Source organism: Pyrus communis, chromosome 17 (assembly GCF_041283825.1).
Source record: "Pyrus communis isolate YQ-2024b chromosome 17, ASM4128382v1, whole genome shotgun sequence".
NCBI lineage: Eukaryota > Viridiplantae > Streptophyta > Magnoliopsida > Rosales > Rosaceae > Pyrus > Pyrus communis.
Window position 1 is genome coordinate 10,211,192 of NC_142581.1, and position 23,903 is coordinate 10,235,094.

A 23,903-nucleotide genomic window follows, 5' to 3' on the forward strand; every position below is an offset into this window, starting at 1 on the left:
TTTCCCGTCACACAAAAATTTCTCGAACTTAATCTAGCTTCATGAAATATTTGATAATCTTTTAATGATATTGATTTTTTTTTTTTTTTTAATGAGATTGAATTATTAAGTGAGAAGGAGAGAACAAGAGTTGGCCCACTTTAAGCAAGCTATTGTTGGCAAAATTAAAAGGTGTCGTTTTTTTGTTAAACGATAAATTTTGTTAGATTAGTCACCGATGAGATTCGAACCACACCGTCATGCAAGGACACAACTTTTATCCACCACTGTGGGGAAAGTGTCTTGTGGATGCCTAATTTGTTGGAATTTTTATGGGGGAGTTTCAATGAAATATGTCCTGAAGCAACATTAGCAAAGAACGGAAGTGGAACTGGAGATGCACAGCACAGTCCTCCTTGCTCAATGGTTTTAGATCATTTGATCATTAGAGGGAGAGGATGGAAATGGAACTTCTGTGACAACAACTCTGAAATATAAGCAACATTCAATAAACAAATGGACCGCAAAATGTTAGATAAAGCGGTTTAAAATTACACATTAAAAGGCATATTAAAGGGATTTGTAAGTGACTCGTGTTAAGTAAAGATTTACAAATCACTCTCACGTACCTTTGTAACGCCAATGAAGGACACTTCCAATCCCCTCTATCTAATATTTTGCACTCCGTTTTTGCTGACTTGACATCGATCCCTTGAAACTAGTAAACCCCTCGTCCAAACACAGCTCTACCTTGTACAGTTCCAATTGACGTAAGACGATAGAGTTCCCCAGGGTACCATAAAATAAAAAGATATGCACCTATTTTTCGCTTTCAAAATTCAAGGGAAACAAAACATTCCTCTTAGTTCTTATCCCCCATGAAAAATACCGGAATGATTACATACATTAAAACTATTTGAAGTAGCCATCAAAGTTTGACGGGAAATATATTGAAATAAAGCTTGAATTCGACCGAAACGAAAATGTAACAGTACAATTTACCATGTGTAGCTAATATAATTACATGAACAGAGGACAATATTACCACAAATACAAGGGCGACGAGAAAGAATGGATACAAAACCAAATTATAACGAATTTTCGAGGAACTGGTACTACTCTTTGTCCTGCAGAGTTGATTAGCTACGAACCCCTCACATTAACCTATCAAAATTGCTGGGTATAGACATAAATCCTGAATCAAATAACAAAATGATCAGCCGAAAAGACATAAGAAGTAAAAAGGTTAACGCGATTCTTTAGTAAAACAAAACAAAGGAAAACCATGTACCTTACAAGAGATACACCGGACATCAAGACTTTTGGGTCGCAGGAGCATTTTCAGTCAAAGATGACCCTAGCCGAAGCATTAGAGGATAGACAGGGCTGAACTCTTTGTCACCTCGGGCCCTTACATGCGTGGCATAGTCATCCAGTGTTGCTTTGATACCCTTCCATACCTGATCCTCTCCTTGAGAATCTAGCCACAATGAGTATTGAAGAGGTGTTAGTTTGTTCCTTTGCAACGGTGATTGCAATTCATCGGGACCTCGGGAGTAAAGATGGTGAAGTACGACATTTGGTGGTAGATCTTGAAGAAGAGGAGATCCTCCAAGTTGGGATGTCTCCAAGAAGATGAGAGGTCGAAATGCTCGAAGGGCTCTGTATGGTGCACCAAGTTGCTCTACTGGGAACAAGTTTTGCCCTACTGCTAATTCCAGCTCAGCCATGTCCCTAGCCATCCTTAGCTTCCCTGATTCTGAAAGGGGTCTGACAAGAGAAGCATGCCTGATAAAGAATATTAAAACCCGTGCAGCCATGCTCCTAACGAGTCTGGTGCATATGGTCTCTGTTCCGACGGGAGCAGTTTTGGAAGGCAACAACCTAGACAGGAACTCACTACGAAAGTGAAGAATGCACTTCTGCAACTCCTCCATGTAAGGTGATGCATTGTTGTCCATAGCGGCATCCATGCCTAGCACACCGAATCTCTGTTCATGAATTTGCAAGATGCAAGATTCCAGACGCTCAAGCATAGCTTGGAACAAAGACGTCACTGAGTCACAAGCAACCCCATATATTACACCTAATGAGGGAGACAACACATCTGAAGCAATTGTGGGCAGTCCTGCAATCATAGATGATATGCGTGTATGAATTTCTTGGAGATGCTGACATAACACGAAGTTCTTGAGCTGTGCAGGGGTTGCAGGACCATTGACTTGACGTGCTTCAGGACCAGTTGATATCTGCCATTGGGGACGTATTAATACAATGAGAAATATTTGGACACAGGCAAAAAATCACTTGTCCAAAAAAAAAAAGTCAACACAAGTTTCTATTATATAAATGTCTTTCAAATGCCTTCCTCTGGATCAATCACAGGTATAAGGCACAACCTTTCAGAAGAGCTGGCTATCCTTTGACTTACAAATCTGAATCAGAACATTGATGATTTTTTATCAGAGTAAATTGTAGCAATGGTTCCTCAACTTTAATCAAATTGGAGCAATGATCCCTCAACTAAAAATCCATTACCATTGGTCCCTCAACTCATCAAAATGTGTAGCTATGGTCCCTGTTAGAATTTTGTCAAAATAAGTTATGTTGGAAGGACCATTGCTACAATTGGGGTCCCTCAACTCATCAAAACGTGTAGCTATCGTCCTTTTTGTCAACTTCGTAAGAATGTTGTCAAAATGAGTTATGTTGGAAGGACCATTGCTACAATTGAGTTAAAGTTGAAGGACCATTGATTCAATTGGGTTAAAGTTGAGGGACCATTTCTCCAGTTGGATTAAAGTTGAGGGATCAATGGTAATGGATTTTTAGTTGAGGGACCATAGCTGCACATTTTGATGAGTTGAGAGACCAATGGTAATGGATTTTTAGTTGAGGGACCAGTGCTCCAGTTGAGTTAAAGTTAAGGGACCATTGCTACAATTTACTCTTTTTAAAAACCCAAATCCTCATAGATTAAAATTGCAAGGACCTAGACATCACAAAACAGACTTTGAACTTAACTAATAGATTAAGATTATGCAGAAACTACAAGTCAATGCATGAATTGTATGAGTTGTATTCAATGGAAACCATATTTATTGAGCTAATTACATCTAGCTTTAGACCCTTATACATCAGTCAAAAGAAGACTAGGATCATTTGTCTGCATTGGTGTTATATTAAGCAAGATAACTAAAATATTACCTGGTATTCAGCTCGTTCACCAAGCAAGAGAAGAACCTTGCCAATTTCTCGCAATACAAGAAGAGTCAATCGCCCATCCAACTGAACAGACTCTATTTCTTCTTGAATCCGTGATATAATTCTTGAGATCTGTTCTTTAGAGGGAACACTTCCACGGCTGGACACTGGAAATACAGTATTCACAAGATCTGATAGACGACCCAAGCAGTGTGCCAAGAATGATGTTTGGAATATTTCAACAGCTGCAACCAGTTGCTCCTTTCCCTCTGATGTAATAGCCGGTAGAACTCCTTTGACATCAGTGTCACGTGCAATTCTTTCAAGAAGATTATCTATCATAGAGAAAAGTTTCGGATACCCCATAGTGAATACCTCCTTAACAAAACTTGATGCAGTGAAAGCAGACTTCATTTGGTTGGCAAAAGCCTTCACAAGGGCCTCCCACACTCTATCTGTTATCATGGGCTCACCTTCCTAAGCAAGTAACATATAACGTGAACCAAAGTTAATGACTCTGGACAGCATGAGAAGTAACAACCATTGCCGATAATATTAGCAATGAAGCAGAAAAGTTATTGGGATGAAATAATAACAGTAAAGCTTAAAAAAAGCAGAATTGGGCTGTAAGTCAACAATTACACAGATTAAAAGCTTCAATTTTGTAGGTGACTCTTTGGTCATACCGTGGTAGTGCAAATCAATCATTGTACACAGAAAATTAGTCATCTATTTGTAAACCAAAACACAAAGAAAATAAAAACAAACTGTAGCAGCTCACGGGTACATGGTGCACTATTGACGCTAACCTTGGTACGAAATTGTTAGACCTGATGAGAAAATGAAAGAGAACCCAACTTCGACAGTAGAATACAGTTGATGACTGGTCTGACTTCAGCAGAGCCAGTATTAGATGACAACTTTTCTTAGGAACTGCCTATTAAACGATTAGGTTTGAACTAAGTCCAATTTAATCCAATTTAATAGTAATCCAGTAATATTTTTTTCATGTATCCATCAACTAATACAGAAAGGAGGCCGGTATCATATCTGAGCAAGTACTAGAATACAAAAGCATAAGTAAATTCTCATGCTTTTTATCAATCATACACACACAATCAAGTAATCAAACAATTGAAAAGCAAACACAATTGGACAAATCCTCTCACCTGAATAACCTCATCAAGCAACAAAACATGAGTAAACGGGTCGCGCTTCTTCGACAACACCCTCTGCAAGTGCCACACCGCAACCATTATCGAATGCAGCTGATCCATACAACTCCCCATCCTCTGCCAAATCGCCTCTCTCGCCTTTCCACCACCGCCAATCTGTGGCGTGCCCCCGCCTCCTCTGATCCCACCCGGCCCAAACCCGCTTCCTCCCGACCCCGAAATCGCCTTCATATCCAATGCTGCACTCACACTCTTCATCCCCATACCCTTATACCTGTTAATCAGCTGATCCATAGCCTGCCTCAGCTCCCCCAAATTGTAAAACACCTGCAGCCCAGTCCCCACCTCGGCCTGGTTCAAACCCTCCATCCCTCTCTCCAATACCTTCATCGCCTCCGTACGCAACTTGTCTCCAGTCTCTTTGACCCACTCGAGTTCGGAATCGACCACATCAATGCCGGCGAGGTCGTATTCGTTGTAGAGAGCTAAGATCTCGCAATGGAGCTGAGCGGCCTTGGCGAGATCGAGGCGCTCGGGGTCGTCGGAGGCGAGGGATCGGAGCTTACTGGAGAGGCGGAGGGCTCTGATGGAGTGGTGGAGAAGATCGGAGGAGGTATGGAGATTTTGGAGCTGGATGGTGAGGGTGCGGATGGAGGCGAGGGGGTCGGAGAGCTCGGATCGGGTGTGGCGAAGGGAGGACTGGAGGGCGGCAACGGAGGATCGGACGGTGGAGAGGGCGTGATCGGCGTGGTGGAGGGAAGAGAGCTGGGCGAGGAGGTCGGAGTGGCGGGAGAGGACCTCGGAGCGGAGCTGGGACTCGAGGAGGCGGATGGCATGCTGGAGCTTTTCGGCGGTGGAGGCGGGGGAGCCGGAGGAGAGGGCGGCGGAGGAGAAGGTGGTGGAGGAGAAAGAGGGGGAGAGGAAGACAGAGAAGATTGGGTCCGAGGCGAATGTGTCTAAGGGGGATGCAGTGGCGGTGGCGGTGGCGGTAGTTGGGGTGGCGGAGGTGGGGATTGAGGATTTGAAGGTGGAGAGGCGTTGCAGTGGGGAAGCGGATGAGGAGGCGGGAGATGGAGAGGAAGCCATTTGCGACTCGATCGAGTCTAGACTGTAACTGCTACTGACCGCCCCGATCCCCTTTTGCTTCTTCTATGTTTTTATTTCTTTTTATTTCAAATCCTTGGCCCAAACACAAATCTCACAACAAAACAAACGTTTAAGCCCAGATCCATAGGCGAGTCCAACGACAATTGCTTTTCCGCCAGTCCATTTAGCATTTCCCTAAGCTTTAGATTTTTTTAGGAGAACAATGGCGTTAATGGGTTAGACAGTTAATTATTAGGACGAAGAAAGTTGGTGGTAAATCCGTACGAGTGTGCATATGCATGATTTTATTTTTTCATTGTAGTAAAGCACCATCTGCGAACTTTAGATTAATATAGATGTGTTTTTCAAGATTCTTGAGGAGTTTGAATTCCCTTTCCTAAGCTTTATATTCATTTAAATTGAATATCGTTTGTATAATTTTTTTATTAAAAAAAACTCCGTATTTGTCAATTTATGAAACATTTTTCTTCTATATGAGTTGAAATGGATTGTGACCATCAATTGCGGCTGGTAGTATGGTTAAGTAATAGTCAAGTAAGAGGTTTTAGATTCGAATGTCTGAAATGGCAGGTACATAACCAATTTATTCTTTTGTAATGTAAATATATCGATGAATGAAAAAATTGTAATCATCAATTTGCACCTATTCCTATTTCTTTCATATTTTGGGTATGTTTCTTTTTGATAACCCTTAAGGCACCAATCATATTTAAACTCTTTCAATTTCATATGATATGTCAGAATTTTCTTAGAATGCATGTAAATGGATGATCCAATCACATATGGATGTCCCCTTGAGTGCACTGGCCTACTAGTCGACATAACCTAAAAATATTGATCTCCAATTCACAAATGACATACACACTCGTCTTATCATCTTGGAAATCATCAAAGTATTTAAAGTACAATTCCACAAAACTGTAGGAATAAGGTAACCTCCTACTGGCAACATGTGCATGACTGTAAATTAATAAACCAATAAAAAGATAATTTATCAATAAAGTTATAATATAATAAAAAATTATAATCTATACACCTATATATTAAGGGAGCATGCTAATTTGGTAAAACAATTGTAAATTGTAATAACAAAATTTGCCCTCCCTACTTATAACTGTAGAGAAACAAAGTAATTAGTAAAGGACATAAGAGTAAATTAATAGTCTGAATTAAAAAACCACCTTCAATAGGAGTAGATAATAATAGTGTGAATTAAAACCATCTCGCATAGAGGTACATACAAACATGGATTTAAATTTCATCAATATCACCAATACAAAAAAGTATAGCAAAGGTCCTTCAACTTTAACCCAATTAGAGTAATAGTACCGCAACTAAAACTCAATGACCATTGGTCATTTAACTCATCAAAAAGTGCAGCTATGGTACTTTTCATCAACTCCGTCAAAATTCCCTCAAAATGAGTCATGTCGGGAAAACCATTGCTATAATTTGGTTAAAGTTGAGAGACATTTAATCCAATTGCATTAAAGTTGAGGGATCATTTCTCCAATTGGGTTAAAGTTAATGGATCATTTCTACAATTTTCTCCCATTTGGTTTTTCATATTTTCCTTTTGATTTAACCTCACGTGCGTGACACATAACTCATTTTGACGAAAGTTCTAACGGAGTTGACGAAAATTATCATAGTTGCATGTTTTGATGAGTTAAGTGACCAATGATCACAAATTTTTAGTCGATGGACCATTACTCCAATTGGGTTAAATTTGAAGGATCATTTATACAATTTCTTCTTACCAATATATAGGTAAGTATTTAGGAAATTTCAGGGGTTCAACTATCATAGAAACGCGGGGTTAAAGTAAATGCCAGACAATATAAAAAAATGTTCATCTTTTCCCATCTACTAAGCACAATTTGTTCAACATCAGAAAAATCTTCTTTGTACACTCTATCTACTGTCATTATATCTTTTATTTCACCAAGCATGTTATTCATTTTTTTCATAAATTTCACCCACTTTTTGTCTATCACCATCACATAATTTTTATAAATATATGGCATTTTTTATCTTTATGATAACATCTACCTCATCCCAAAAATCAATCATTTTGCACGAGTTCAACAACTTTGGCCGCATTGGTGCTTGTGTTTACATCTTAATTTTTCAACCAGTTTTTTCATACTCTGAAAGCAACTGTAGTTGCTAAGGTCTATCTATACATAGTAAGTCTCTTCAACAACCTATAATGAGATGCAAACCTAGTTTTCCCAACTTTCAATAGCTCCAACTTAGAATGACTCCTGGATATGGTCAAAGTCTTAATATGGTTTAAATAGAACTTGACAATTGACTTTCCTTTTTGGTAAGTGCTCTTAAGCCAATCAATTTTTTCTACTAGATCTTTAAAGACGAGATTCAATGTATGAACAATAAATGGAGACCAAAAGATGCGTTTGTGTACCTTTTGAATTTCTTGTTCAGCAACAACACATTTTTTGCATTATCAATTACAACCTAAAGCATATTGATTTCCCCCACTTGTTCAATTCCTTTAAGCAAATAATCAGTAATCTCTTTACCACTTTTTGTTACTCCTGAAAAAACTATCAACATACATCCTCGACTGTTTATTGCAACAACACTAATGAGTGGATTGTGCTTCATGTTTAACCACACCCATCAACGATGGATACCATGTATGTGACTCGTGTCTCTTTAATAGGTTTCAAATTATTTTCAATAGTAGTTTTGCATGCATCCAGTGGAGTAGTTCTAGCTCTTTCATACCCCAAGAGCCTTGTACTCCTTTAGCCTATTTTTATGGCAATGACCATCTTATGGAATTGTGGATTCCTTAATACATTAAATGGTATGCCATTACCGGAAAACACTCTACTAACCTTCATATCAACTGTTTATCTAGTCATAGTTTACATCGCTTTTGTTGTTTTACTTTTGCCACCACCTCAAATCTTTTCCTTCTCGCATGCTTTGTTTATCAAATTTTGAAGTAATTCAAAGTTTTTCTCAACTACATCACAACGAGCAATATTTACACTTTTTCTAAATGGGTGGACCTAAAATCAAAAGATCAAAATTAAAAATGAAATAATAACTTTATAATATAATATTAATACCTATTATATGATAACTGATGCGAGTAGGAGAACATTTGTATGGCTTCTTCCGATGATTACACCTCCACTGCTTTGTTTTACCTGATTTCTCTAAAGTAACTTCACTTACTAGTAGTGATTTCACCATTGTTCTAGCATTTACAAGCAATGAAGCTTGCAACGGAGTCCTTCTAGATGATTAAGGTTGACTCGTTGATATTTTATCTTATCATTATCAACTAATCTAACTTTAAAGCTGTTATGAGCGTTTTCTCCATGCACATCTATTTTTAATCAGTTAACTAAAAGTCATTTACTGCCACATCTCTTTAGCGATCTTCCAAAGGGAACATCATCTCATCTGCCTATATTTCTCCATATTCATCGTCAAAATTTGATTCATATGGTTTTTTTTTACTAGGTTTCAATTTCATGCATTTGATTGATAAACAACGCTGCCGAGACATTCAGCTGTGATTTATTAGTAAAGTGTGCCAATTTTTCTATGCATTTGTTTGTTTTGTTCTCAATCTACAGTGAAAGGAAAGTTAGGACTGTTTGATAACAATTTCGTTTCTAGTTTGTACTTGTTTTTTCAGAGAAAAGTGAAGAAGGTTGACTAAGGTTTCTGCACCTTAGAATCTTACTCTTTTTGAAATTTAAGATGTTATTCAGTTGTTCTTATAATGAATATATACTGCAACTTTTGATGATTTCTTTTTAGCTGTCGAAACACTTGTCCAATAACCCATGTGTGGTATTTGAAACGCATTTCCTAGTATATTGTGAATCTTTTAGATAAAGCTCTTAAATAATTAGAAGGCTGAGTTTATTGTTATGTGTGATTTGATCAAAATTATGTTTTTACATATGTAGAATGAGAAACTGTCATCCCATTCTATAGAATTGGGATGCCTTAGATCGCCAGACCAGGTTAGTTCTGAGAACAGTAGCTAAGGTTCTGATACTACCACTTGAATCTTAAACCTACAAGTTGATGTCCACAATTTTGATAGTCATATGGCAACTAGTTGTGAACCATGTTTGCTTACTCTATTTGTTTCCACTCTCAACTATGTAAAGTTAGGGTTTCAATACTATATGCTCTTAACAACGGTGTCTGGTTTGTAGGATTAAAGTTTTTTTTTTTTTTTTTTTCATCTTTGGAACATTTCAGATGGACATAAAACCACCAAAGTCTCTTGTGAAAATGGAGATGAAGTTCGACATAATTAGCAACTTAATAAGTGATGTTATAGGCAAAATTTTGTCACATTTGCCAATTAGGGAGGCAGTGAGGACTGGTGTTTTATCCAACAACTAGAGGAACAAATGGACTATGCTTACTTGTTTTGAGTTTGATGATCAATACAACCCTTGTGAGCATTGTTTTACCTAATTGCAAATGACCAAAGACGGACTGCTAGAAGTTGTAGCAATTTGCTCAACTTTTTTGTTCATCTGCCTCATATTCAAAGGCTTCCTATTGAAAAATACTTGTTAAAGTTAATTAGGAAATTTCAAGGGTTCAACAATAAAAAAAGGAAGCTATATATGTCATGCCTTTCGATCAAATGTTGAAGGAAATCAAGGATTTCGACAGTGTCGATAGAATATCAGTTTTTTGATGTAGTATCATAAAAGATCAAGATATTTTGATGAAAATTTCTATTAGATTTCGATGAAATATATGTGCATGGGCTTTCTTTTGCATGAAGGCGAGTGACGATCTTATCAGGGAGAGAAAAATGTCAAGGGTGGCTGAGTTTTAGAGGCCACACATTTCATTATAGGGTGTTTCAGTTTAGATGTCCCACTTATTCATTTCATAAGATTAAACATCTAAATGTTTTTTTTGTTTTTTTTTTTTTTTGTTAAAGTGCTTCCTTTTATTGTGGTGCCAAATGGATAATAGTAAGCCCTTTTAAAGATATGAAATTACATGAATTACAGAGCCCTTTTAAAAGATATGAAATTACATGAATTACAATTAATTTAATTTTAATGCACTTATATTTATGGAAAACACATTAATACCTTGCTATTTAATGGATAATTTTCAATTAACAGGGGAGAATTGCTAATCGGACTTGCTAGCAAAGCAAGTCTACGCAGACTCGCGGGACACGTTGCAGTTTCAATTCATCCTCAAAACAAGTTGAACCCACATCATTAAAAAAATATAATAAAAGTGACCATGAAAAACTCAACATGGCATAAAACTTGAATTGATACTGGGACCTCCTTATCAGAAAAACAAAAAAAAAAAAATTAGAAATTGGCGTGGAGAACATCAAACGTATACTCCTTAACAAAAAAGTGTAATGTTAGGGAGACTAAGTTTGCAAACTAAATAATGCGCCACCAATAGAATGAGCACATTTATCAACGTTTATGTGATACACCAATTATCAACTTCTATGTCCTTTAGTTTCCAAAATTTAGTTTACAAATTTAGTATCCCTGGCATTACCCTAAAAAAAATAATTAGAAATTCCCAACTTAAATACTCATCAGTCCTATTCATAATTTCATCCACTTACCAAAACTTGTAGCTCATACTTTTCTTTTCTATTTTATCTGTCATGATAAATTTCATTTTTCCTTACGGATTGAGCTCCTCATGTCAAACATTTTCAACATTACGTGGGCAAAAGCATCATATTAATAAACTCTCCACCATTTTTAAATTAAAAAGTACATGACAAAAGCATCTAACAATTCATAATCTCTCAAACATTTCAAAGTTTTAATAGTACATGATCAAAAGCATCCATCAATTAAATATCTCTCTACTTCTATCCTCTCATGGATTCGGCAATTGAAAATTACAACAAGAACAATCATTAGACATACTAATTTTTCATAGTAATTATTTACCATACATAATTATTTGATAAAATACAATAAAATGAACCTTAAAAAAAATATGAAATCTTTGCGAGATGTTCATGAATTGTCAAGCACATATCCACCTTTAGCTAAGCTCAACAAAGAAAAGAAAAAAAATTATGTTAATGAAAATTATAACTACATGGAAAATAATTTTAATGAACAATAAAAGAAACAACAAATTTCTAAATGGCACATTGCTCTTGCTCTGTTGGTGTCGTGTGATTAAAAAAAAACAAGTGTTTCTAATTTGAACATCTTCTGAACAGGAATACCATTAGGTGTTAACATTCACTTCTCTCTACACATGCACACTGTTAAAACAATGAATTGATTACATAAAAATAATTCATGTACATTAATTCCTTAATTAAATTTATAACTATATTAATATATTTACTGTATTTTGGGAAGATACTTGAGCACTTTAAATGATATCAAAAGTTTCATAAGTGGAGCTTGCATGTCCCTATATTATGAGAGAAATAAATCTTGAATAAACAAGTTTTTTACAAAAACCATCTGGACATTATGATTTATATTGCTCATATAAAAAAAACAAATAATAACATAAAGTATAATAAAAAGATTAATACAAAAGAAAAAAAAAATTAACAAACCTTTTTTGAGTTTCTCTATTCCTTTTTCGTGTTCTTTTAGGAGCTCATTTTATCTTTGGTATTTGTGGGTCAAGCACTGGCATTGCACACATGTTGTTCTGCATCTTTTCATCATTATAGTCATGTATATAATGTTGGAGAACTTCTTCCTAACTGTTTAGAGATTGATTAGCTATTGTATGTTTTGCCAAGACTTCTTGTACTGCAACATATATATGCCATTTCAAAACTCTTATGAGATAATGGCCCTTCCTTACTCAACTTAGTAGCTTTCTTGAAACAATTCCTGAATAAAAAATTTTTTTACTGAACATAATTTGGAATAGACTTTCTGGTGGTATACATGCTTCTCACTCTTAGACCATCTTTCTAAAATCATATTGAGGTGGAATATGAAAATTTCTCAAAGCTTGAGTACACCCATCACATGTCCAAGATCCATTATATTCAAATAAATGAGGTAAAAAATCTCTTCTTTTCTTGCATCCATAGTACCATAAACTCTCTTTTTTTCTTTCAAAGTCCTTAACTTTAAAAGACTTTATCACATTATCTTCATTCACTTTTAATAAATAACATCCTCCAACGCTAAAACCTCATTTTGAAACTTCTTAAAAAATTTATGCGTGTAAACTCTAGACATTTGTGCTTCAAAAGGTAATGGAGACTTCAAAACAGGTTCTTCATTCCATGTTTTAAAATCAGCTTGTGATTCTTTTCCTTGCATGTCTTGCAAAGCCACCATGTATTGTCTAACAAATTGTTTCAAAGTAGTTTTCTTGTTCACATATTTATCAAAAAAAAAATATATTTATACTTCTGGAGCATTGAGTTGTAGACATTCCAACAAAAAAAGTCTCTCATATAAGTAGGCACCCAACATAAACAATCTTCAAACAAATATTGAAGCCATTCATCATCTTTAAGCTTAAACGTTTGAATCATATCCAACCATTTGTTTTCAAAATCTTTACTTGTCCAAGAATTGTAAATGCAATTATTGAATATGTTCATAAAGTTTTCATGTTTCTTAATCACATAACCAATCTTTTTAGGAAATTTGCTTAATATATGCCATAAACAAAAGCGATGTTGTGAATTTAGAAGTACCTGAGCAAGGGCTAACTTCATGGTTTTGTCTTGCTCAGTTAGTATAACAGCTGGAGGTGTTCCACCCATTGCTTTAACCCATGTTTTCATTAACCAAACAAATGTTGAAGCGGTCTCATCGGCAAGCGATGCACATCCAAGTAATGTGGACTGAAATTGGTTATTCACGCCAACAAATTGAGCAAATGGTATTTTGTATTTATTTGTGATGTATGTAGTATCAAAGGTGACAACGTCACCAGAAGTCTTATAATCTTCATGACGTTTTGCATCAACCCAAAAAACATTGTGGACTTGTCATCAATAAATATGAGAAAATACTTGCTGCCTCCAAATGTCTCACACATGGGTCCATAGACATCTGAGTGAACCAGCTCAAGTGGAATAGATGTTCTCCATTTTTGTTCTTTGTCAAAAGCTTCTCTGTGAGCTTTACTAGTAACACAACCTTCACACTTGATTGCAGTCAATGAGATGCGACAATCTATACACCATGCATTTTTCTTGCAATAATCTCAAACTGTCATAATTTAGATGCCCAAACCTTCTATGTCATTTCCATGAATTGTCTTCAATTGATGCTTTATTTGCCATAATGTGTTCCACTGATTCAAATATCAAAGGGAATCATCTATTTCCCTTCATTTGCATAGTAGCAATGTGATCTTGTAAGTCTATGTCACCAAAGATACAAGCTATGAATCACCAAAGACAAGCCAGTAACCATGTTCAACCATTTGTCCCATACTGAGAAGGTTTTCATCTAGACCAGGTACAATCATGACTTCTTTTATATATCGTGTTCCCCTCTTAGTCTCCACTACTAGATTCATTTCCCAATGGAGTCAACTAGGTCTCATGTGCCCATTTTTACTTTGCTCCTTGTACTTCTGTCAATATTGATAAGCAGTGATTCAGTACTAGTCATGTGGTTTACTACAACCACTGTCTAGGTACTAAACTCCACTATTACCTTGCACAAAGGCCTTGTGACATGCATAGAACATCATTACTGTGTCCTAAACATGATTCAAATAGTTGACAACCTGAGCTTTTTTTGGTTGATGACAATCTTTCACCATATGTCTAAACTTATTGCAATTGTGACATTTGGGTTTCCCCTTAAACCAGCACTCATAAATCTTGCATTTAGGTTTACCACCATGAATGATCTCACCTTATCTCTCAAGTTGGTAGGTTTTGTTCTCCCACTTCTTAGGTTTAGAGTTCTAATCTTCTTTCCCTTACCGTAATTTTCATGTGCAAATGGTTTATTTTGTGTATTTGGTGCACAACTCATACTAGAAAAGGCATGCTCTAAGCCTGTAGTATCATCTCCATGGCTACTCAACCTAAGTTCGTAGCTCTTAAGAGATCCAACCACTTTTTGCAGAGGCACAATATTTAAATAAAAAGTTCTTTCAATCACAACATAAATTGGATCATACATCCTAGATAGACTAATAAGAACCTTTTGAACTTCTTTTTGGCGAGTGAGAGTCTCACCATAAGATTTCATTTGGTTTATCAACTCAAATAGTCTAGTAAGATAGGAAGATAATGATTCATTTTCTTTCATTCTCATGTATTCAAACTCACGACACAAACTTTGAAGTTTAACAGACATTGCCTGTTCATCACCACGAAATTCCTCCTGGAGTAGATCCCAGACACCCTTGGATGTTTCTTGATTCATAAGAATTCTTTAGACACAGCACTCTGAATAATTCCCAATGTTTTGGCATCCTTCATGAGTTAATCCTCCATGTGAGTGTCAAGCTTATCATAATCATCTTCATCATCGTCCGATGAAGATGTATCTTCTTCCTTCTTTGCTTTTCCCTTCACCTTCTTCTTCTTCGATTCTGGAACAACAAGTCCTTTGTCAACTAGCTTCCAAATCCCATAAGATTTGAAGATGGTGACCATTCTGACTTTCCGTAATTCAAACTTCGTTCCACAAAAAACGGGAGCTCGTAGATCGTTGCTTCTAAACCCAGCCATTGTAGCTTGAATGGGACTGAAATCGAGAGATTTCACATTGGATTCTATCCAAAAATTTCATAGAAACCGACACCCAATTTTAGATCGAACCTAGGCTCTCGATACCATGGTAGAATATGTAAAAGCCTAATAGTATTGCAGCAATTTAAAAGAAGAAAAGCTAGAACTCAAAGGAAAAGGAAAATGGTGATGCAAATATTTTGATCAATTCTCACATAGAGCCAATATGCTCATTTGAGTGTGTATGCATTCATTCATCAAAACAATACAGAAAGAGTTGTTAGGCAATGAGAGAATCTAGGAGAGCCTATGAGCTCATCCCACCCTTCATTACAAAATTCTATGAGATCTTGTCACTTGCTCACGTTTGAGCCTAACACATAATAGGCTAATCTCAGCCATTGATTCCTAACAACTTAATGTCACGTGGACTAACAACTTACAGAAATAAAGAAAAGGTAGTTTAGACCTTAATTAACCAACATTATTGATGATGCAAACGAGCAGTAAGGCTCAGATGGACAACTAATTAACAAGGTAATTCATTAAAAAGATGGACCATTTCTGGGGAGGTATTAAGTCAGCCCATGAGCAATGATTTAGTAACATGGTAAAAGTGTTGAGCATGCCTTAATTTCCCTGAATTTATTTCTTTAATAAAAACATTTCATAAATCTGATGAACATCATTTAAACCCATTGATCGAGAAGAGCAGAAAACAAAAGGTAGAAAACCTCTGTTAGAATATAGGATCCTAAGTTGATCTTCAGGTCCTATGCCAAACTAGAGTCCACATCCAAGGGGAAAATATAGGTAACGAGTATTTAGAAAGAAAATTTTGTCTCAAGCATCTACAGACATAAGTATTGACAATTTTAGAGAAATGTGGCTACTCAATAGTGGACAAATAGGTAGGAGTGGCTCGACTATGTTATTTGTAAGACATTTCTCACAAAAGAATGAGACTTTATGTATTTTGATCTCACTTGATCTCACGTTGGTCTCACCTAATTCGAAAACTGCTCTAATCAATTAAACTTACTAAAGTTTCTCTCCTCGAACAAATCAATCATTGTTGTAGCTACTGGTGGACTTTTTTTTTTTTTTTTTTTTTTTTTTTTGTTGTAGCATGTTCTTTTATTCACTTCACCACATGAAGTGGAAATTGATATTCACAAGAAACGGCTACTTAATTCCAGTATTGATTTCAAAGTTTGTATATTTTGTGGTAATTTGAGTATTGTCCAAAGAATTATTTATCAATAACTAAATAATATGAACTTTTTACTTATGATCTTCACGAATTGAATTATAATCAAATTACTTGAATATATAGAAGAAGAAGATGAGAACGCACAGATAAGGAATCCCCCTTTGGCCCAATAGAATTGCATGTCTCACAAATATCCTTTAAAGCAAAACAGAACTCTCGACATCAAAGTTCATCATATTTTTCTCCTTGCTGGTAGACCCAATAAACAAACAGCCTGGCCTTACCCCCACCTTGGTACCATCATGATATTAACCTAATCAAAACTTAAACCTTTTTAATTAATGGGATAACCACCATGGTAATTCACTTAAAAGATGAACCCTTTATGGGGAGGCATTAAGTCAGCCCACAATGATTTAGTAACATGGTAAAAAAGTACTTGAGCATGCCCTAATTTCCCTGAATTTTGTTTCTTTTAATAAAAACATTTCATAAATCTGATGCTTTGGAACATCATTAAACCCAATGAGTCGGAGCAGAAAACAAAAGACTGGAAACTTCTGTTCGAATGTAGGATCCTAAGTTGATCTTCAGGTCCTATGGGAAACTAGAGTCCACCACATCAAGGGAAAATATACGTAACGAGTATTAAATTCCTTAAAGCTATCCTATCAGTAGTTCGTATTTGGAAGAAAATTTTGTCTCAAGCATCTATAGACATAAGTATTGACAATTTCAGAGAAATGTAGGTACTCAATAGTGGACAAAGAAGAAATAGGTAGGAGTAGCTCGACTACGTTATCTGTAAGACACTTCTCACAAAAGAATAAGACTTTATGTATTTTATTCTCACTTAATCTCATACTGGTCTCACCTAATACAAGAACTCATCTAATCAATTAAACTTACTGAAGTGTCTCTCCTCGAACAATTCAATCATTGTTGTAGGTAATGGTGGACATTTTTTTATTTCCCTTAGCATGTTCTTTTATTCACTTCACACCACATGAAGAATATATATGTAGAAGAAGAAGAAGAACACACAGATAAGGAAACCCCTTTTGGCCCAAACATAATACAATTGCATGTCTCACAAATTAGGGGTGGGTTCAAAAAACCGAAAACCGAAAAAAACCGAAAACCGAACCGGACCGAGACCGAAAAAAACCGAACCGAAAAAAAAACCGAACCGAAATTGTCAAACCGAACCGAACCGAATCTGACCGGTTCGGTTTCGGTTTTTGAGGCTCGGAAACCGAACCGAACCGAACCGAACCGATATATATATATATATAATTTTTTTGAATATTTATAAATAGTTTAGTCATACAATCATAACAAAACAGAACCTGTTGCCATGTTGGTTTCAGTGAAACTTTACAAGCATGGAGGCATGGGTTCGAACCCTCTTGCCTCCAAGATTTGTGAGATTTTTTTTAATTTTTTAATCTTTTTAACAAAACAACCCTAACCCTCCTCCTCCTTATTTTTCATTCCGCCTAGCCTACTAATATGAATGTGAACTTTTATATTTCCTTTTTTTTTTTAATAATTTTGGAGGGAGAAAGAAAAAAAAAAAAAAAAAAAAAAAAAAAAACCGAAAAAAACCGAAACCGAACCGAAAAAAACCGAACCGAAAAAAACCGAACCGAAAAAAACCGAAAAAAATTTGAACCGAACCGAACCGAACCGAAATTTCGGTTCGGTTTCGGTTTTGAGAAAAAACCGAACCGAAAAAAACCGAACCCAGCCCTATCACAAATATCCTCTAGTAAAACAGAACTTTCAACATCAAAGTTCATCATGTATTTCTCCTTGTAGGTAAAACCCAATAAACAAACAGCACTGTCCTTACCCCCACCTTGGGATCATCATAATATTAACCTAATCTTAACTTAAACCTCTTTTAATTAATGGGATAACCAACTAGACCAAAAACATAAAGAGTGTAAGACTGGAAAAACAAAATGTACACATCATGGTTAATATATAATAAACCATAACAGAGTTTATTTTCAAAATTAAAAAAATGTCTGTTACACAAATGAATTGTCAAGGACCCAGAAACCTCAGCCAGTTACATGCTTCTATGCCCAACTTTTGGCAAAAAAAAGCAGCAAAAAAATGAGCGAAAAAGGAAGGAGTAAGGAGATACGAATTAAGAAAAGAAAAAAAAAAAGGAGATACGAATTAAGAAATTAATTAACTAATTAGAATAATGAATTATGAAATGAACATGAAGTGGTGGCTAGGTCAGATGTGGCAACCACAGCAAAGGTAGAAGAAGCAGAGCGCCGAGACCAAAACGACGGCCTCCACAACGGATAGTATCTTGAAGACGACGCCGTCGAGTATGGTCGTTTGAAAGTCCACGCGCTTCCATTTGAACACTGAGAATTTCCTTGGCCATAACTCTTTGCTGATCACCTTCTTTAACGACCACGCTGCCTTCTCCTTCTTTGTTGTTGTTGGTGAGTTCTTTTGATCATTTTCCATCTCTAAAACGTTGTCGTAATGTATATATGCAGTTGTTGATATTCTGAGAGGAAGAAATGGGAGATGGGTATATATAGAGAAATGGAGGGGAAGCGTCAGTGCTTTGGTTTCTTCAGAAACAAAAGATGGTGGTGCTGGGCCTGCTGGCCGATGTGATTTGAGGTTTGGGACGAGGCTACTTCTGGAATTTTGGACGAATATTTATTTAAAAAAGGGCTTTTTTGGTTTTACAGCAAGATAATCTCATTATTATAGTAGATATAGAAGTAGGATAGTTCCCAACAAAAACAAGAAGAAGATAAAAACTTACAAATCCAATTACTTGTACATGAACATAAATAGTGCTGATTTAATTAAAGGTTGTGTATAAGAGAGTTTGACAACACATCACAACTCTTTTTTAGTATTTCTGCAGTAAACTACATCACACCGACATGTGATATTATTATAATCACATTATATTGCATGTATTTAGCCATTATATTATACAATTTTACTAACATTAGAACACACGTACCTACTTAATTATAAGTATCAACCCCTATCGTGCACCTATATATTACATATACCTTATCGTTTATTCATACTATAATATGTTAATTAATAACATTATGTGAGGATGTGGATAATGAATATTACACTCTTGAAATTTTTCGTAAACAACAATTTATGAAAGAAAATAAGAAAGATTAAATTATGCTTGGTTTGCACCTCATATGATTGGCATCTTCTTGACGAAGTCCACTCATTCTCGATGCCTTTTCTTTCTGTAACGGCTCATAAATAAATAAAAAAGGTTAAAAAGGGACAAATTCGACATATGTGTTGGTTTCAGCTAACAACCGTTTGGTAGGGTATGTGGTGTGTCCAGTTGGTCAAGCTTATTCAACGGCTACTTTCTTTCTTTCTTTCTTTCTTTCTTTCTTATTACAATTTAGAACTGTTCAAAGAGCATTATCTGGATCCTATTGAGTGTTGGAATGCAGGGTCCAGTTCATTATACATGCAATGCTTGTTGGCTTTCCAACGTAAACAAAGCTTTAATCTGTTCGTTTATTTGTCTACTTTTTCATTTTTATTCATGTTAGTTTAATTCCAGAGGAATGTGAACAAACTGCGAAATAGTACATGATCATGGGACTTTTGTTTTCAATACTTATAAAAAAATTTCCTTAGGGGAGCTTTGCTGTACGGTTGAGAAGTTTCCAATTTTTATGTAATATTAGTGACATAACGTTAAACTGTTTACCAAGCAATGTATTATTTAAACGAGATTAAAAAAAAAGAAGAAAAGAAACTATTCTTAAAGGGAGAGGAGAGAGTTCGAAACTATTATAATAATTTAGAGGCAAGAGAGTTTTGAACCCAAAAGACATGGGTAGAAACTCTACCCAATTCACTAGAATATTAAACCACACACATATTTAGACGAGCTTCTTCACTTATCACATTTATACCTCAAGAAGCGGAGAAAAACTTAGTTATGTCAGTTTCATACGATAATGTGTTTTTCTTACACATTCTGTGACACGACTCTTGTAACAAACCGGAAAATAAGAGAGTTTTATTCTCCATACAGTGAGCAAACGTGACAAAGAAAAGGAATTACTAGAACATGAGGCAGGCGTATCGTGTATACACAAGATCACTGCACTCGAAATCTTTTTGCGTTATGAATAACTATAACTGACAAGTTCTCCCTTAAACTTAATTAATTAGTAGATTTTTGGTCTTCTTCACATAATTTATAATTGGAACTTGATGATTTATTAGATTCTTAGCGTAAAGATGAAATCACAGACACACACATGCATGATATGCATCCCAAGATCTGACTTTACAGATGCTATAAATATAGATAGCTAGCTTTGAGAAAGAGAGAGAGAGAGAGAGAGAGAGAGAGAGAGAGAGAGAGAGAGAGAGAGGGAGGGAGGGAGAGCCCTGACGAAGCTTATTGCCACCGAGATATTAGTATCCTTGTACCATATAGTCGTCAGACCCTTCTTTTTCCAGTGTCGGGGTTGTCCATGATGAGATGAGTACTTTGTGTGGAGGGCCGTCAATGTCCAGATCGACAACAGAAATAGTATCTTGCTGGAGACAACCTCAAAATTTGGTTGGCCCCTTCAACCTTTCTTTTCTTAAAGGGATCTCAAGGCTGCAGAGGAATCCTAGCTAGCTTCTGCAACCGGAAACGTTACACGAAAAATAGTAATTGGATAGTTATGTTAATTTTTCATTATGTATCACATTCAATGAGTTTAGTAACGCCACTAAGACTATGCATTGATTTCAAGAGAGAATCTCTTGGAATGAATAAGAAAACAAGTATCTAATAATTTCCATCCAAAAAGTAGTCTTTGTTCTCAATTCGTATTAAGTTTTAGATTTCAGAACCTCCTCAATCACATGTAATTTGTTATATTTGGGGGAAGTGAAACTGCAATTGGGAGAAAGCTTGAAACACCAACGAAAATATTCAAAAAACTTGCATATACTCTGCGATGCACAACGAAAATATGCAAAACGAAGTTGAAGTAAATGACTAACTTTAGACATGATGCATATAGTTATAGATCACTTGAGGGAAAACAACAGAATGAAACATTAAGAAACAGTACTCGGCATAAGATCAACGACAATTGAAAGCATAACAAGGAATAAAATACCAAGAATAAGAGACCTAGATTTACGGTTTTTGTGCGAGAAGATTAAGACCTGGAGTTTGATAGCTGTTTAGACGATTATTGGAGTGGATGTAGACAAGATTGGTCAAATGACTATATCTAAATTCTCTGTGTTCTTGTTTGCTTGTTTGCGTGGTGGTACCCAATACTCCAAGTGTGTCATGGATCTTTAGATTGTATCAAAGCTTAAACTACACCGACGATCTCAACCTTGGCGAGACAGACGCAAACCAAGGTAGCCCATCTGTTACGAACACTATTAGCACTTCTTATATAAAATTGCATGGTCTCTGCAACTCCACCTCCTCTGATTATTTCTTGGCCCCGCTCCATGTTTTAGCCTGTACGCAAATGTGCTTGAGCTGCCTTCGTGCCATTGTGTGACTACCCACATTTAACTTGTGTGTACTTTATCAAGCCAAACTCTGATAGCAATTGTTGTCTTAAGCGTCTGCAAGTGTCCACTAGTATCATATTATCTCAATTTAACCACTTAGGTTTTTTGACAAAAAAAAAAAAAGAAAAAAAAAAACCACTTAGGTTCAACACTATACAGCTATGTGATGCCTCATTTTGACTCCAAATAATGATTTTCTACCAAAATGTCTCAACGCAGTTAGTAGTAGTTCACGGAAAAGAATCCTCTACGGATCCTCTTTGTGGGGATCTAGGGGATCATCAACCATGGTTGTTCATCGTACATCATGCGGTTATAAATTATTTATAATTTATAATTTAAAATTGAACATAAATAGTATCTAACGAAAACTAATCACATGATGTACGATGAACGGTCATGATTAATGGATCCCTCAGATCCCTACAAAGAGAATCCAAAAATGATCATTTTCCATACTTTAAAGTGTATATTATTGTATTCTACTCTTTTGATGTGTGATGTTGCGCATCGTTCCTTTGGCTTGCATCCAGCCAAACTACACCAACAGATTATTCATTATAGTCTTATTGATAACAAGACCCTTCAGACCATGTGTCCTGGGTTGACAATAATAATAATGATAATGATAAAAAGCTCACTTTTCATGTAGACAAATAGCAAAAAGATAAGCTTGAGTATCTGTCTGTCAAATTAAAGTAACTCTATTTGATAGAAATTTTCTCTGAAAAAACCAGAGATAATTAACCAAATCAAATTAAAGGAATACCGATGCAGTTCCTTCCAAGTTTAGGAGAGGTTTTCAATGTATTAAAAATACGATCTGATATACAAAGTGTAATAATACAATTGTTTGAAAATTTTATAAAAAAAATTTCAATCAACTGTATTATGGCACTTGATGTACCATATTGTGTTCCTGACACATTGAAAATTTCTCAAATTTTGGCAAGTAACCAAATCAATTCAGGATGCAATCATGGCAGAAAAATAGGTCATGTGCAAATTATAGCTTTTATCCTATCATGATTATTGCATGGATTGACCATTGATGTGTAAATAATCAAACGTCTTTTCTTTTCGTTTTTTCGATCATACATGTGGAAACAAGCTCTAGTGCCTGGCAACATCTTGGACGAGTGCTTTTGAGATTTGGGGATAAGATTAGGGATTAAATCGTTTATCTAACTAATTTATAATAAATCGTACTTGAGTAGCTTAATTAATTAATTGGGTAAGTGGGATTATATGGAGAGGAGGTCTGCTTCTTTTCTTTGGTTTCTTCTTCTGTACTATGATCATGAAGGAGAACGAAATTTCAAATAAGGAGTAGAGCTTGCTGTTCAAACAAGGGAGCAAATTAATTATGTGCACACTAGTTGCACTTTGGAAATCCAACGGCCGAAAAATTATCTTCCCAGTGTTGGAAGAAGTACAAAGTTTGAATCTCCATCATTTCTTATCCAGAAAAATGAATTACCAATGATTAATAAGTTTTATTTAGTAGATGGAAGTGTTTAGTTTGAAAGAAAATAATGCGTCACATGTCTATAGACAAGCATGACAATTTATAGAAATGTTGCTACTCAATAGCAGAGAAAAAGAAATAAGTATGAGTCTCACGACCATGTCATCCGTATGACACTTCTCATAAAAGAATAAAATGCACATTATATGTATTGGTCTCACATGATCTTACAAAGTTCTCACCCAACACAAAAACTGCTCTAATAAGTTAAACCTACTAAAGTTTTTCTTCTTGAAACCGAACAATCAATCGTTGTTGTAGCTAATGTGGACATGTTTTTGTAGCATGTTCTTTCATTCACTTCACACCACAAGAGGAGCAAGTAGAAGGAGAACGCACACACAGAAGGATAAGGAAACCTTTGGTGGGCAATTAGAGCCATTGGCGGTCACAAACACAACACAGGAC

The 23,903-nt window shown here is 35.8% G+C and overlaps 2 protein-coding genes across 2 annotated transcripts; both read right to left on the reverse strand.

The window, feature by feature from the left end:
• Positions 1-901: 901 nt before the first annotated feature.
• Positions 902-5,543, reverse strand: LOC137707833 (conserved oligomeric Golgi complex subunit 5). Its single transcript, XM_068446757.2, has 4 exons — positions 4,353-5,543; positions 3,187-3,660; positions 1,271-2,228; positions 902-1,174 (listed from the first exon to the last, which is right to left on the reverse strand). Exons 1-3 carry the CDS (start codon positions 5,442-5,444, stop codon positions 1,293-1,295), a joined length of 2,502 nt encoding a protein of 833 aa, XP_068302858.2. The 5' UTR covers positions 5,445-5,543; the 3' UTR covers positions 902-1,174; positions 1,271-1,292.
• Positions 5,544-18,375: 12,832 nt separating this feature from the next.
• LOC148689442 (uncharacterized) lies at positions 18,376-18,972 on the reverse strand. The gene has a single exon (XM_088689859.1). It carries the CDS (start codon positions 18,881-18,883, stop codon positions 18,641-18,643), a length of 243 nt encoding a protein of 80 aa, XP_088545985.1. The 5' UTR covers positions 18,884-18,972; the 3' UTR covers positions 18,376-18,640.
• Between the last annotated feature and the right edge of the window lie 4,931 nt (positions 18,973-23,903).